General features: G+C 38.0%; 2 protein-coding genes across 2 annotated transcripts; both read right to left on the reverse strand.

Annotated features, from left to right (window-relative positions):
• Positions 1-759: 759 nt before the first annotated feature.
• LOC132170588 (uncharacterized) lies at positions 760-3266 on the reverse strand. Its single transcript, XM_059581610.1, has 5 exons — positions 2446-3266; positions 2289-2346; positions 2103-2186; positions 1833-1968; positions 760-1684 (listed from the first exon to the last, which is right to left on the reverse strand). Exons 1-5 carry the CDS (start codon positions 3062-3064, stop codon positions 1406-1408), a joined length of 1176 nt encoding a protein of 391 aa, XP_059437593.1. The 5' UTR covers positions 3065-3266; the 3' UTR covers positions 760-1405.
• An 8137-nt stretch (positions 3267-11403) lies between these two features.
• LOC132171310 (uncharacterized) lies at positions 11404-16406 on the reverse strand. The gene is made up of 7 exons (XM_059582596.1): positions 14761-16406; positions 14534-14652; positions 13214-13732; positions 12295-13009; positions 12055-12193; positions 11887-11980; positions 11404-11805 (listed from the first exon to the last, which is right to left on the reverse strand). Exons 1-7 carry the CDS (start codon positions 15880-15882, stop codon positions 11688-11690), a joined length of 2826 nt encoding a protein of 941 aa, XP_059438579.1. The 5' UTR covers positions 15883-16406; the 3' UTR covers positions 11404-11687.

Below are 16406 nucleotides of genomic sequence, written 5' to 3' on the forward strand. Positions count from 1 at the left end.
TGCCATTAACTGGATATTCTCCAGTTCAAAATGAACTGGAGAGGATCCTGTTCCCTCAATTTTACAGTGAAAATTTTATTTTGTTTTATTAATGGATGTAACATGGTAAATATGTTATTATTTTATTTAAAAAATTTAAATGATGCGATATTATTTATATAAAATAATAAAACTTTATTTTATTTGAAATTAAGAGAATTTTTGTTTATTAATTACATAATAAATAAAGTTTATGCGATATTTACATAGACTATCACATCAATTTGTAAGGTTTTTATAGGAAGCATAGTCCAGTCCATTGAGTTAATTATCGAAGTTAAGAGGAACTAAAGTATCCCCATATAAAAACGAAGTTCGTAAAAACCCTTTTAATTATCTATATTAGTTGTCAAATTTCTTGTGCTTATGATTTCATAAACTGGATTATTACCACATCAATTCACTTTAAATATTCATCACTTGAATGACAACTGTTATTCCAATTTCGACCCTACTTGTATGCGCATGCATACAATTGCATTTATGATTGCATACACAGGCATTGAGGAAATCCCATGTTTATTGTTTGTTGCTGCTAAAAAGATGGCATATCTTGGGAATGTCAGCAAGCTAAGGCCCCTCAACCCCATGGCTAAGATTCCCCTCCAATGCTACTTTTCATGGAGTTAAAAGGCATGATTTAGCTGTCATCATACATATACTTGTGCTACTTTGCTGCACGAAAGTTAAAGAACGAAAAGAAGTTTTGTGGTAAAGAAATAAGCAAGCCATGGAAAATATGCTTCATATTAGTACAAATCTATTTATTCAGTACAAAGAAAGAAGAAAAAACACTCAGACAGTCAAACTTGACATTAGCTTACAACAAACTTGTTTCTCCTTACGGCTTACAACTTGGAAACAAAGACATGTTACCTTGGAGCAGAGTTTCTTCTTGTGAGTATATGTATACACTATAGATACAAAAAAAACACTGTAACCTTGGAGCACAGAATTAATAATTGTTATCCAGTCAAAGGAAAGGAGAAGATACGGGGGCTGGGCCACCAGTTGTGATCTGATTATCCTTTGCAGTCTGATAAAAGGAAGGAAATAAAGGTGGGGTGGGGTGGGGTGGTGGTGGTCATAAGTATTGAGAGCCATTGACACCACACCACACACATGCCATTGCCTGCCCTTCTGCACATGCTGCCTGTCCCTCTGATTCTCCTCTCAATTGCCCTTATTCTTCATTCTAATCATCTCATTCTTATCCATCTCATCCTATCGATTCTGCCTTCAAAACTACTTTTTATTACATCCCACTACACACAACTAAGAATTACGAAAAGCAATTTCTTTCTTTAGTTAGAAAATCAGCTACTATAGCTTATGCTTTATGAATTTGTCATCTTGTCATGTGATTCTATAAAGTGGTGGCTACTGCGGGACGGTCGGCGGCGCATTGGAGGTGTCGCTGACAAGAGATCAAGTGGTCATTGGTGAGGCCAGCGGCTTGCATTAGTGAGTGAATGATCGTAGGGCCAACCAATCTAAAACCCCTCTTCACCATGTCTTTGCTTATGGTTTCTGATTTTGAGGTCTTCACAGGGATCTTGTGGCATGATTTGTATTGGGTGGAAATGGGCTTGTGGTTCACAAATCCCCACAAATACTTGTCAAATGACCCAAATTCTTTCTTAATCTGTTAAAAAAAAAAAAAAAAAAAGGATAAGAAAATATTACATTTTGCAGCTTATGATAAGTTTAGACATAAAAAGGTAGGTTGGGACTTGGGAGTACTTCATAATGGGGGTAGTTGCATTAAAGAGGTTGAACGTTTGTTTCATTACCTGAAGAATACGGTTGGAGTTGTCAACAACTCCTCGAACTTGGCTTAATTCTATGCCATACTCAGCGCTAACTGAAGTTATCTTCTTTTCAGTGAATCTGGCAACAATTTCTGCATCAAACCCAGAAAAAGCATCCCTGGAAAAAGAATTCCCAGAAGCACTTTGTTAGATGTTATTTGTGAAAAACAAAATATAGGAAAGCATCAGGTTAATAATTTCATTTAACCTTACCAAAAAAAAAAAAAAAAATGGCCTTGAAATCACACCCACCTAAACAATTGCCGTTTCTTCAAGACTGAAGTCCAATCTGATCCAACTTGTGCAGCAGTCAACGCTAGCAATTCAAACAACAGTCTGCACATACAGTGCATAGATCATAGTTGTCAGTAATCAGTTTTCAATGTGGGTGTGTTTGTGTGTGTGTGTGTGTGAGAGAGAGAGAGAGAGAGAGCTTACTTATCATCATGGACAGGAACTCCCCATTCTTCGTCATGATAAGCAACATAGATAGGATCTGCAAGCACAACACCATAAACAAATCATAAAGCTTTGTTTCTAATTTCCATCATAAGATATTTATCTATGTCCATAGAAAGAAGCTAAGTTTCCATACCTGAATTAGGTGTGATAAAAGTACATCTTTTTTCTTCCTGAGCACTCAATGACTCAAGAGGAGCCACCTTCCCTTCATACTTGGAAGATTTTGTTCTTCCATAATGGGCAGTTCTTATCTTTCGTTGTTCTTGCATCATTGCAACATGTTCCCTCCTGGCGGCTGCTATCCTTCCTGGGTTCTCAATTATCATGGAGGAACAATATTTCAATTGGAAGGTCTCAACAGAAGTTGCAGCTGCAACCCCACCAGATTTTTTTGACTTTTTTATTGAACTCGCCTGCTTAGTGGAGCATTGTGGTGTCAAGACCTTCTCAGCTCTAGAATTCAGCCCATCAGGATCATTGTTTCTCTTCAGCGCTGGTGGCCTAGGTGATTTTAACTTGGGTGAGACAGGGGGGGACAATGAAAAAGGCTTTGTTTTAGGATTAGCAGTATCAGTTGGTGAAGGAAGAGATGGTGGAGAAGGGATTTTTGGGGAAGTCTTCTTAACTGAATTGCGTCTTTCTAAGCTAGAAACTTGGTTGCAAGTTGGCTGAAGGACAGGGCGGCCATTGATTTGAGCGACTGTCAGGCTAGCATTAGCCCCCCTCTGCCATTTCAATTTAGCGGAACACATTTTTATGTGTTTTTGGTAGGATGGGAAGAAAAGAATGATCTGGGTACTGCAACAAATTATTGGGAGAATTGATAGAAGAAGAAATGGGGTTGAAAGCAAGGTATCAGGATTGAGGAGGCAATGAAGGTGGTGAAGGACTTGATGAGGATTTAGGGATGATGTGGGGTTTTATAAAGTTTAAAGTGGGGACAGAGGACAGGCTTGGGGAAGTTGTAACATGGAGGGGTTGAGGTCTGCCATACACCCTCTTGTGAGGGGTACTATTTTTGGCTAATGTGAGGAGGGCATGGATGATAATGACTCTAAGGGTCCATGAGTGTTTACGTGTCAGATTCGAGTAATATCAAAAAATGAGTATATAACTTTATATAAGTAAATCATAACCCGACCTATTTAAATATTAAACTAATCAAATTTCTTGATCTTAACTCGCTAATTTCATATTGAGTTTGTATCGAATTTACGGGTTGTGTCAAAAATTGACATCCCTTATGTCGTGTGTCGAATTCGGGTTACGTTGATATATGAATATAAAATTATATAAGTCAACCATAACTCTACCCATTTAATTAAATTCTTTAATCCTAATAGGCTAATTTGTGTTAGGTTCGTGCTGAATTTGTGGGTTGTATAAAAAATTGTCATCTCTAAATAACACCATCAAAACTAGGTCAAGATAGTTATAATTATCACATTGTTGAAGCAAGAGAAAGCGTGGGGATTGGTGGTGGTGCCACTGCCAGCCCTCTCATGGACCCTCCTTTCACTATTCTTGGTGCCTTTACTGCTAATGAATCCTATCTAATACCAAGTTGGAGAGCCCTCAAGGTGAGAGACCAATCATTGCTGCTCTTTACAGCTTTTTCTGAACCTCTCAAGATTCATAATAAGTTAATCAATGTGCAGTTGTTTGCAAGATATTAGTTTTGAGTTTTGTTGAACTAACCATAAAAGTGGTTACAATTCTTCAAAAGCTTGTACACAGTGATTGCAGACCAGTTGGCACCTATTTAATTAATTATTTGGGAAATTAGTATGTGGTTTGTTTACTTACCCAGGTCTTAAATTGCATCTATTGGGGAGCCAAGAGCAGTCTTTATGATCAAAGCCAAATCATTTTCAAGTTTATTAGGTTACACAGAACATGGAAAAGACATATCACATCTGTCCTGCAATTGGTCCCCCAACATTAGCATTCACAAGGTCATTCAGTTGACAAATTTGAATTAATCTATTCAGTAGGGTCATCAACCAATGCTCTTGCACATCTAAGTAAAGCCACTGGAAGAGGAACACAAATTAGCATAAACATTTTGCCTGAGGTTAAAGTATTGTTGAAGCATAATTTCGGATGGCCGGACGGGATGACAGACTCTTGCAAAACAAACAGAAAATTATTGAAAAAATGTTGGCTCCCGAAAAACTAAAGAGCCTCCGATACTTAAATCAGAAGAGCCGGGTGGAATTACCGAAGCTCCTATAATGATTTGACATATGTGACAACAACTGGTAAGCAAAGACATCCGGACCCAACCAAGTTCATGGATAAGAGGGTGGATCCACGCGAATCTGGGCCGCGAAAATGCCCGTAAACAATATAGTACTATCCATTTGTGTCCATTCCAAATCTTCGCTTGCAAGCAATTTGCAATGAGCCACCTGACTTAATTGGTTCGTGATTTGGTTTGGATTCCTCACGACAAAAAGAAATATTTTAAGTCATCTCCAGTGGATTTTGTAGATAAATCAGACACATGCATGTCATCTATAGTTGATCACGCTGGATAGCCCCAAAACATACCCCATGATGAACATTAATGGTTTGATTTTACAGCTATCTTAACCAATTCTTTTTTTTTTTTAGAGTTTTATTAACCCAAGAAATATTTCATTAATTTGCTTGAGAAAATAATGCCAAGAAACTTGGGAAGTAACAATGACATCTCAACGTCTTCTCATGAATTAGTTCATCTTGATAAAAAGAAAACAAGCCATGTGCTTCTCCAATATATTTGCATCAATTGAGAGAGGACAATACTTGGGAAAATTAATGATTATGTTTCACATCTCTATATAGTGATATATAACTCATATTTTGTTTCATTAATTTCGCAACGGTACTAAATGTCATATCATCCTCTTAAACTCCATCTCACAGCAAACTGTTTGATGGGTTAATTAAACTGATATTCTTTGTATATATAATATGAGTAAACATTCATGCACGCAACCCGCAGAGTTTATGAAGATGAAGATTTTGGTACTTCCTTTGACATGTTCTTGAGGTGAGAAATGCATCATTGTACATACAGAAAACCAGAAGTTGAAGTTGTCTTATGTTAAAAAATAATTGAATGTTGAAAAAAGCTGTCACGAGAACCCAAAATGATACTCCTTTTTGGTCGCACAAGCTACCCCATCTATGATGCGACAAATTAAATAGTGTCCTCTTAAGAAATTTGAGACCCGAAGCTAATATTTTGCATGCTTATCCTTGACGTTGCCGGGTTCGTTTTCATACTAAATTCCATAGGCCTGGCCCTCGATGCTCAATTATGAGTTTCATCGGTTCCAAAATCATTGCTCAAGCAATCATCTTATATTATGTGGACTGACTTTAAAATATCTAACTGTGTATATGTTATCTACATTGCTAAGTCATGTGTTGTTTCTTAAATCGACAATGACCTCACGTCCGTCTATCAAAGAGGAGCCTACAAAGAGGAAGCAAAATTAGAGAGAGCCATTGACCGGCGGAGGATTGTTGAGTCTACTCTGACGCTTAAGTCAATAAAGACAGTATTGCTTGGTTTTTAGGTCATGATAATGCATACCTGGAGCTTTTACCTTAGGTCCCTTTTGGCTTTTACGGACTTGTACGTGTTCTCTAGGTTTTATTGGGGAATCCCACCAAAAGTTTGTTTATGACGTGGGCATTTTCTCTCTCCAAGATTGTTAGAGAGGCTTGCAAGGCTTGAAATTGTGGTTACATGAGTTGGCATGGGAGACTATCACACGCTTATGAGTTTTTTCTCGGTGATGCTACGCTTGGGCAAAACATCTGCTAAAGGACGGTTTGTGACCCATTTTCTATATTCTTGACCTGTCTGGTCTGACCAGTGGGCTTAACAGCTCTTTTCTGCTAGAAAACCTACTAGTTTTGTTGAAAAGATTGGCTTGGCCGATCTTCGGGTGGTGTGTGGCCCGGCCCTTCTTCATGCATTTTAAATTTTTAAATGATGTAACATTATATATACCGTTGCGCTGTAAAATTTAATTCGAACTATGAAATGGTTATAACTCTCTATATCACTTGGTCTTTAACATACATATAATTAATCATTATTATTATTGGCCCTTTCTTATGAGCTGTTGTTAGCTAAGGGGCATTCTTAATGACATTGAAAAGAAAGAGCCCGTTGCCCTTGTCACTGTCTCTATGCATGTCTTTTCTCTAACAAGTGGACCTCGGTGCTGGCATCTCCTAGTGTCAGCAATCTTTATTACAGAAATGAAAGAAACATAAAAAGATAAAAAAGAAGATAAATTTAATAGGGGAATTGTAGGATGACAGAAACCTATCATGTTCTATGCTCCAGTGATTTGGACTTGATGAAAAGTATAGCCTAAGCAATTCGTGAATTCATGGGGCCCTTCAATGTTATGATCTTCAGTGTAATTTCGAAAACAAGGCTTATATCCAGCTCATATATCTGCCAATCACAGTCCACCACATCACAATCAGAAAGGACCACTTCCAAACGTGATCTATATATAGTAATCTGTCTTCATTTTTAATTTTAATTTCAGGAAATTAGTACATTTGTGATTGTGTAAACGACCCCTCCTACAATATTTCAGTGCTATTAACAACCATTATGCCTTTCCATTGGCATCTAGAGTCGCCTGGGAGCCTATCAGAGAGCCTGCCTAAAAAGTTGCTGCATAATGATGTTTTAGTTGCTCCTAGCAGCAATATGTAGCAGCTATTAGTCATTTACACTTCATTTGTTTTTTAATGAATGAAATTTCATTACACAAAACAAGGAGTACACCACACTCTAGCATTAGAGCTAGATCACCCAAAACTCAACAATACAAACAAAACCAGTCAGTACAAGATATCAAAGCCAATACTCCAATTTTTACATTCACATCAATCTTCTTGAATTTTCCCTTCCCTCTTATTTTATTTTTTACTTCCCAACCAACATCTTGCAACATTTTCTCTTCAGCTCTAAGTGGTTTACCATGCCCCCTATATCATTCCGCTGCCTCCAAAGATGATACACAGCTGCACTCCAACATAATTTGCATATAGTAGCCTTTAAGCTCTTATTTCTCCATTCCCTTACACCCAGCCTCATGATTTTGTTGGGGAGATAATTGGTTCGAAGGTTTTACCCAAAGTGTATATATATATATATTTGAACATCATTTTAGCCCAAAAAGCTTAAGCTAATGGGCTTGAGGTCTATTTCTAAAAGTCCCACATCAAGAGTTGCTTAGAAGACTACAAAGCGCAACTCCCAAACAGATGTGTCTAGACACTCGTCCAACAAGCTAACCATGACTTTGATATCACTTGTTGAAGAGATAAACGGTTGGAGATTTTTTAATAAGAATACATTAATATACATATTTGAACACTGCTCTAGCTCAAATCCTAAGCTAATGGCTTGAGTCCATTTATGTATATTAACTATTTTCTTTTTTTATACTTTCCCAATGTGGAATGCAACACTCATAAGTACGCTCAAAACAGGTTTCTGACCAAGCAATAGGAGGATCATCAATTAGGTTTCTCCTTATAACTTCTTGCCACAACCTTTTGCTATGTCCAATTCCAAAAACAAGTGTTCTATACATTCCACACAACTTCTGTAGTATACGCAGTGCACCTTTCCCCAGCTTCTCACCAATTGTTAGACCATTTGGATAGCAAGCCATAAAATAAAAGCTCGCCTAGGAATAGCTAAAGCAAACCAAACCAGCCTCCACCACTCCACTTTTGGCCTTTTGGTACGAATTTCTTCCCAAGTATCACCGCTGGCATAACAATTCTTCTTTGATGTCATCCAAATAGCTTTATCTATTATCACCAATTTTCACAAAAGACAACTTGCTTTGTATATTGACAAGGTCCTCAGACCTGGCAGGTTGCCAATTCCATTCCATTCCATTCTATTCTATTCCACTCCATTCCATTCCATGCATTACCGTAGACAATTTGGAAACCCAGTTTACTTCTAGAGTAATTAACCAGTCAATATCCATACTTCTCAATCAATACACCATCTGGATCCCACCAATCTAACCAGAGATGAATATTAGTTCCATCCCCAACCATGAACCTCAAAAACTTCTTAGCAACACCCCTCATTTTCAATATCTTTCTCCAGCACCATGAGCAATTTTGGGGTATTTTTAAGTGCCAAAAGCACCTACCCTCATTCACACTTCTCAGTGTAAAAAACATGAATATCTCTGGTGGATTCATTGCTTCCCATTATTGACCTCTGGTATGTTTGAAAGAGATTTTTTTTTTTTTTTTTTTTTTTTTTTTTTTTTTAACCTTATCTATATACCTAAAGTGAAAGAGTTTGGAGAAATTTAGAGAAATCAGTCTTGGTTGCTTGCCAAGAGCAGAGTAGTTCATTTATTTTTATAACCAAAAGTACATAGAGTTGGGTACAAGCAACTAATCAAAGAGCAGATTCTAGATTCTGCAAGGATAAGCGTCTTGTCTTCTACCCCAAAAGATAAAACAAACCCGCAGGTTAAAAGAAAGATAAAATTTCGCAGAGTATTTGATAGAAAATTTTCTGATTTGATAATAATTCAATTGATTTTTAGTTTTACAAAATAAGCCAGCCTTATAGAAAAGACATACTTGTAGAGAAAGTAAACCTACTTTTAGTAGAGAAAGTAAATCTAATCTTAGTAGGAAAATAAATATAATCCTAATAAGGAAAAAAAAAATAATTAAAACAAATCTAACCCTATTAAGGAAATGAATTAAAGTCCTAATAAAATAAAATCATAATATAAAATTAACAATAAGCGAGAATCGTGACAATCTTTCTTTTCGAACTTCCATTATCTAAAAACGGATAAAATTCTAATCAGGAGCGCTCCTCCAATACTATTATTGATATTTTCCTTATTTTTATTTTTACAAAAAATATAGATAAATATCTTCCTACATCATCACAAGGTGAATTGCAAGAAGTTCAGAAACAAAAGGAAACACAAGAGAAAGCTTTTACAAAAGTACTACACTTAAACACAAATGAAGAAAGTGAGGAGACTTCAGCTATCGTAAGATGACGTCTGTGTGCTGAGAGTCAGACTGTCAGTGCAGGAAACATGGAGAGCAATTGAGCGTAAATCAAGGGATGAGAGAGTGCAGCTGTCAGGTGCAGTAAATCAGCTTCTGTTATGGGCGTGAAAGGGCCGCTGAGGTTGCCGGAGTCATCATGAATTGTGGAGGAGTTTAAGGAGTCTATTTGCTGACTATCATGGTTGATTTGACTGAGCTCTCATATGTCTTTACATTGGATAAGGCTTTTGACCCTATCATCTAAAAATTAATTAGTGTTCACTAAGGAAAGTCAAAGCCTTTTATGACATTTGAAATCGCACCTTGCAAGACATGTTCTAAGAGCTGTCCAAGTGAGTAGGGCGGGATTATTGAACTTCAACAATCTCTCTCTCAATATGACGCTCCCGCGACTCGAACCTATGAACCTGGCTTTGATACCATTTGTTGGATCGGACCTTTGACCATCTCATCTAAAAATCAATTAGTGTCCAGTGAAAAAAGCCAAAGCTTTATATTGCATTCGAAATTGCACCCTGCAAGACATATTCTAAGAGCCGTCCAAGTGAGCAAAACGACATTATTGAACCTCAAAGCGGTAGTTAATATGCATAACTAGTTTAGAACCATTTTGGTTGCTCAGAAAGAAAAAAAGGTTCACAACCATTTGGTCTGCAGTAAAACTGTAAAAGTGAAATTTCTATACCTCACTGCCCATAAAATTGCTAAAGATCTGACAAGATTTTTCCTTTGGCAACTATTTTACTTACATATTTACCCAAAAAAAATACTTTAGTTACACTCAAAGCTGAACTCTGTTTGGCATTTGGGAGAAGTACTGCATGACATCATATCTAGGAACCACCATTGATACTGTGCTCGGAAAACACTAAAGGAAATTTTGCTCCTATTTTCTCCCCAAAGCAGAAATACAGTAACTATTCTGACAATAGTTCTTAACTATTTGAAAATGATGGTTAATTACTTCTTTCATGACACTTTAGAATGTGATTTTCTGGGAAAAATTATATTTGTCCCCCAATTAACACAGCAATTGCACTTATATCTTAAGACTTCGGCTCACTCTAATTCGGATCTACAAATTACCAAAATATTTTATGTTACCCACATTTTTTGTAATCTATATGTCTGAGTTGTAATTTAGACTTGTAAGTGTAAATAAGGTGATAATTTGAAGGATAAAATGTAATCATCCCTAAAGATAAAAGTACAAATACACGCACACCCAAACACGCTAGGGTGGTGGGAAATGTTCCAGGTAAATAAATTATCTACTATGAAAATAAAAGTACTTTGTACACTCCTATATTGTAAGAGTAATGCTACAAGTTCTTCTTGTGTCCCTCTTGAATTCCTCCAAGAATGATGTGGTTATTAAAATCACCATTGAACTTGTGATTGATCATTACTGAATTTTGATCAAATGATGATTTTAATAGCCACATCATTTTTGGAGGGACTTCTAGAATTATTCATACTGTGATGTTCAAGTAGTTGCAAAAAATATAATATGTCAAAGGTCCACAAAAAGAACAACTAAGAGAGAAAAATCTTATTTATATTTGTAGATGTCTCAAGTTCAAAATTTTTTCTCCATCCTCTGCGCTTTAGAACATCGGGTAGGAAGATAAGTTTTATGGTGCAATGCAGCTACTTAATGGTTCAACATACTGGAAGCAAGGAAAGGGGAGAAAAAGACCCAACATTCTTGTACATTTTGCTCACTTTGGAAGCAAAAAGTAAAAACAATTATGGTTTCAATGGTCTTTCCTGCTTCTTGAAGTAGAGTACTCGATGACTTTGTATGGAAGTAACACGGAAGAGGCTTTCAAACTTCAAAAAGAGCAGAAGGACAGCATTCTTGTTCTGTAGGATTCAATCCCTTTTCATTTAAGATATCCTAAATGATTCGAGCCTTTTCTTTTTCAACTATTCTTCTTTGGGTTGATTGCTTACAAATAGAATAAATATGGTTGGGGAGGGAGAGAGAGAGAGAGAGAATGAGTGAAGATAGTGCAATTTCTAGAACTATATACATAGAGAATGATGATCAATAACAGAGATTGTTAAATGTCATTTCCCTTTAAAAAAAACAAGCACATACAGTGTACATGTTGAAAAAGAGAAAGCATGTGAGTAATGTTGAATGAGAAGACATGTACAAAAAACATAGATGGTAAATAAAAAATTATACCACTTCAACTTTCCAATTCCCGCTTTACAAATTTCTACGGATAAAAAGGTGGTCCTCTGGAGCAAGAACTCGATCACCAGTACTCTCTACATGCCCACATATGCTCGCACCACATCCATTATTGGAGCTCGACATATTGGACATTTTCCATTACTCCATTGCAATTCATGAGCACATTTGAGACAGGTGCACATGTGTCCGCATCTGACACATAAGAGAAATCATAAGTTCACTGACAAAATACAACAACAAAGGAAAGGGAACCTTAGTTTCAAAGGAAAATACCTGTACAAAAGTGAGTCCACTTGCATTTCGTAGCAAATACAGCAATTTCCTTTCTTTGGTGCCCCGTCATCGGAATTCTTCCCTTCTCCTCGAACTGTCACAATGATTTCACACATTAAACATGTATGATATGGAATTCAGTCATAGCTTAGAGGAATGAGCACAAACCTGAATGAACCTCTTGACTAATGGATTGTTGCAACATTGTCTGCATGTCCATGCAGCTCTTTATTGATTTTCTTAGCTCTGACATCTCATGATAGAGTTGCTCCATATGGCCTCTCATATCGTATATGAGTTCCATTTCCTGCAAGTCCATCAGCATTTTATTTCATTGCCATAAACTCTCAACAACTTGAATTTATATTGACATAACTCATGGGGAGATAAAGTAAAGTAAACTCTCACAGTTGAATTATGATTTCTGGAGGAAGGGGTTTGCTGAGTATCCTGATGGTAAGCTTGAGATAGTTGTGGGGATTGAGATGTAGAGTTAACAATTTCAGAATCATCACTAACTTCATTATCTGGATCAGTCCATGACCATAATTGAGAAGGTGTAGGCATTTGTGGCAATGATGAGGATTGATCAAAATAAGCACTGGATTCATTATACTGACCGCCAATTAAGCTTTCCTCCTCCTCCCTCTCTTCTTCTTCTTCTTCATCTGCCCCATCTCTGTCTTCCACCACCTCTTGTCCTTCTTCTGCAACATCTCTGGCCTCCTCCCTCTCCCTATCCTCTTCTTCTTCTTCATGACTGCCTGATGCATGCCTATGTCTTTGTAACGAAGACATCAATTGGTTCGTTCTCTCTTGGCTGCCATTCGCTTCTTCTTCTTCTACTTCATGACTGCCTGATGCATGCCTATGTCTTTGTAACAAAGACATTAATTGGTTCGTTCTCTCTTGGCTGCCATGCTCTTCTTCTTCTCCATGACTACCTGATACATGCCTATGTCTTTGTAACAAAGACATCAATTGGTTCGTTCTCTGTTGGCTGCCATGCTCTTCTTCTTCTTCTTCTTCTTCTTCTGAATGCATTGTTCTTTCCAATCGAGACGTCATCAATCTGTCAATTCTCTCTCTTAAGTCACTGACAAGAAAAGTTGATACTGTTCTTCTGCATACACAAAATTGGAAATCCTAATTGGTGAAATATGAAATATTTGTACAATATCTAATTCAAGGCCAAGCTTCACTAGTCATTATCAAGGGTATCTAACTTCACATTTGCCTGTTATAGTTTATTCACTCTTAAATGTCAAGAGTAGAACAATGTTGGGAAAAGAGAGAAAACAGATAGGAGGAAAGCAAGCTGGTATACCTTTCAAGGAGTTTATGGATCTCCCCATTGCTCGAGTTGTTAAGCACCTCCTCGTACCGTGCTCGTCTGCGGTCTTCCCAATAACTTCGGGGGCGAGAAATGTCACCAATCCAATCATAACTGGATTCTGCATACTCATGGTCACTGACCTCTAGTTCTTCTGCTATGTCATTCTCATCCCAAAAGTTCACGGAAGCAGTTGTACTATCTATGGTTGTTTGTGAGTCAAGGTTTCTAGCCTCTAATCTTGTTCCTTGGCTTGTTACATCTGAACTTGAACTGGCTTCTTCACAAACAGTATCTTCCCTAGTGTGTGGCATTGAGTTCTGTACCTGCTGTGTGCTGTGCTGCTCAGTTATACTAACTTCCTGATTGATGGTGTGTTCACTAGGCTGATTGGTGGTGGAAGAATTGTCCAAATCAACAGTGTTGTTTACTATCTCCCGATGATTGCTTCTTGGCAAAGCTGCACTATTCTGGGCTGTTGCTACTTGTTCAGCACCTTTCCTAAATCTGTCCCTGCATCAGAAACCGAATGTAATAATTTTTGAGGCTTTAACAAGGCAGATAGATTCATAGGTTCAAATAACACCCAAATTGCCAAATCATTTTCATCAACTTTGCAAACTATGTTCAGAACTCAAGGGTTCAATTTCAAATTCATCTGATGAAGAGTTTTAAATAGCCTCTTAGGCCTGGTACCAATAGGGATGATGATACTGTTAATGGTGACTTGAGCTTCAAAACCCCAAACAGAAAAATAGATGTATTCCATTATTATACTTTGACAGCTACCCAGTTTTATCTGATTCTCGATTCCTTTATCTAAATTAAGAAATGCCAACTCTAAATTTTCTATTTTAAAACAGTTCCCATATCAAAGTTTTTTCTTTGAATTATATGCATAGGCAAACTGCAACATTTAACAGCATTACTTCTCATTTTTTGGTCTCGAAAGCTCAAAATTTTTAGATGTGCCATAATGCCTTAACTTGTTTCTCTAATTGACTCCAATGAGCATGCCCCTTTATCTAACATTGAAATTAAACAGTTTATCACATTCCTATTGTTGAGCGTACCCATGTGAGTGAAAACAATTAAGTTGCATATAAGAAACATATCATAAGAATGAGTGGTTAATATAATATATTCAGGATCAAAATCATTAATTTAAACTTTTGGATTAAGTGGTGTCTCACTAAAAGAGCTTTCCCAAGAATTTGTGTTCCACATACCACAGCAAACCATGTTGCAAACCCTCCATCACTTGCATATGTTTGAATTTAATACAACGTGTCAATGGAAAAGGATTATACACACCTCAGATGCACAATGTTAGATCCCTGTGGTAAAATATTCACTCCAGACGATGTTGATGGAGGGCGCTGCGGATCTCGAATTGCCATGCCCCGCTGTAGTAATCGAAGCCGAATCAACGACTGCAAACAAGCATGATACCAGGAAATAAATTTACATGGATTGCATATATATATATATATATATCACAAAGGAAGTATATATATGTTGAAATGAATGAAGTACTTTACCTGAATGCGGCCTTTTTGTGTGAATCTTGAAACCGGCCGACGTTCAACCAATGTCTCTAGCTCCCTATGCCTGTCTCGTTCCAAGTGCATAAGCAAATCGGTGAAGGCTTGGCGTCCTCTTATCCGAGGTGAATTTATAGCCTGCGAGAAAACTCTGTGCTCCATTTGCTCGGGTAACGAAGAACGCTCTCTGGTTGGCGATGCTTGCTCGCTAGAATGCCCATGGCCATGATCATTATCGTCGCTCCTAGAAGTTACTGGAGTGGGTGTTTGATATGCAGACGCCAATCTCTTAATGATATCCGCAACTCTAACCTTCTCATTCTCTCCTGCATCGGACTTTCGGCCTTGTGATGAAGAAGGTGCATCACTCAGAGCCGTTCTGTCTGACTCCCAATCAGGAAACGGGTCGTCGTTGGGTGGAGCATCATATCTTTCATGAACAGAGTCCCCTGTTTCCCCTGTTTCCCCTGCTTCTTCGGCTGATGATGGTTCTTCAACAGAGGACCCGTGAGGTTCTTCAATGCAGCTGAATCCAGAAGTAGACCTGGAAGGTGAAAGTGAGGTCGTCGAATTCAATTTCAAACCATTCAACCGGTTTAGCCTCTTCTCCCATATCTGAACAAGGGAAGAAGCGCCGAGGATCGAGGTTTCAGTAGAACTATCCGATGGAGCCGTATAGTCTTCTTCCCTCTTAGAAGAACTCGAAGCCCTTGATGAAACAAGAGACGGTGAGTTTGATAGTTCTATGACATCAGGCTCCTGGCTCTGTTTCTCAATGGTTGAAGCTACTTCTCGTGCTTGTTGGGTAGCCCATCTATCAAGAATTCCCGGCTGCCTCGCGCTGTCGTTGTTGTTTTTCAATCGGAGGCCTCGGCGATTGTTGGTCTCTCCGTTGGCGACCCAAGAGTCAACGTTGTTGTTCTGATCCCTCTCCCTCTTCTTGTCGGAAGAGATTGAAATGCAGGAATGGAGGTGACCTCTGACCAAATTCTTGAGGTTTTTTTGGAAAGTCGAGTGGGTGTTGCTTTCTTTGCGTCGGTCTCGCCTGTTGTGGTCCCTCAGAACACAACCAAACGGCGCAGAGCCGGCAATGTCGACCTGCGAGGACGCCATTTTCATTGGAATTTGGATTCTCACTCTCTGGATATTTTTTCAATCAATCCTTTTCTAAAACACAAAAGACAACACAACCCATTTCAAGAGAATGGATGGTAAGATTGGAAACCCAACCCAACCTCACAATCTTTGTCACCCCTCGATCACTCTTTCTACAATTGGAAAACCCCCCAGAAACGCAGAAATATAGAGAGAGATAGAGAAACAGAGGAGGAGAGCCACTCGCTCAGACACGCAACCAGAGGAGCTGTTTAATGCCAATATAAATCATCCAACGCTAAGCATACCTCACACCCGTTTGCAATTTACCTTAATTTAGAACTCCATGTAACCGCATAGAAAGAGAAACAAACCCACAAGAGAGAGAGAGAGAGAGAGAGAGAGAGAGAGAGAGAGAGATCGCAATGGTCTAAAAAATGATTAGAGATTTATCTAGCAAAAGACGAAGAGGGTTTCAGCTAAAATTGGAGTTGTAACAGTTAACTTCAATGAGAGAAACAAAGTATGAAACATCCGAGGAAGCTTCA

The sequence above is a fragment of the Corylus avellana genome, chromosome ca2 (assembly GCF_901000735.1).
Source record: "Corylus avellana chromosome ca2, CavTom2PMs-1.0".
Lineage (NCBI taxonomy): Eukaryota > Viridiplantae > Streptophyta > Magnoliopsida > Fagales > Betulaceae > Corylus > Corylus avellana.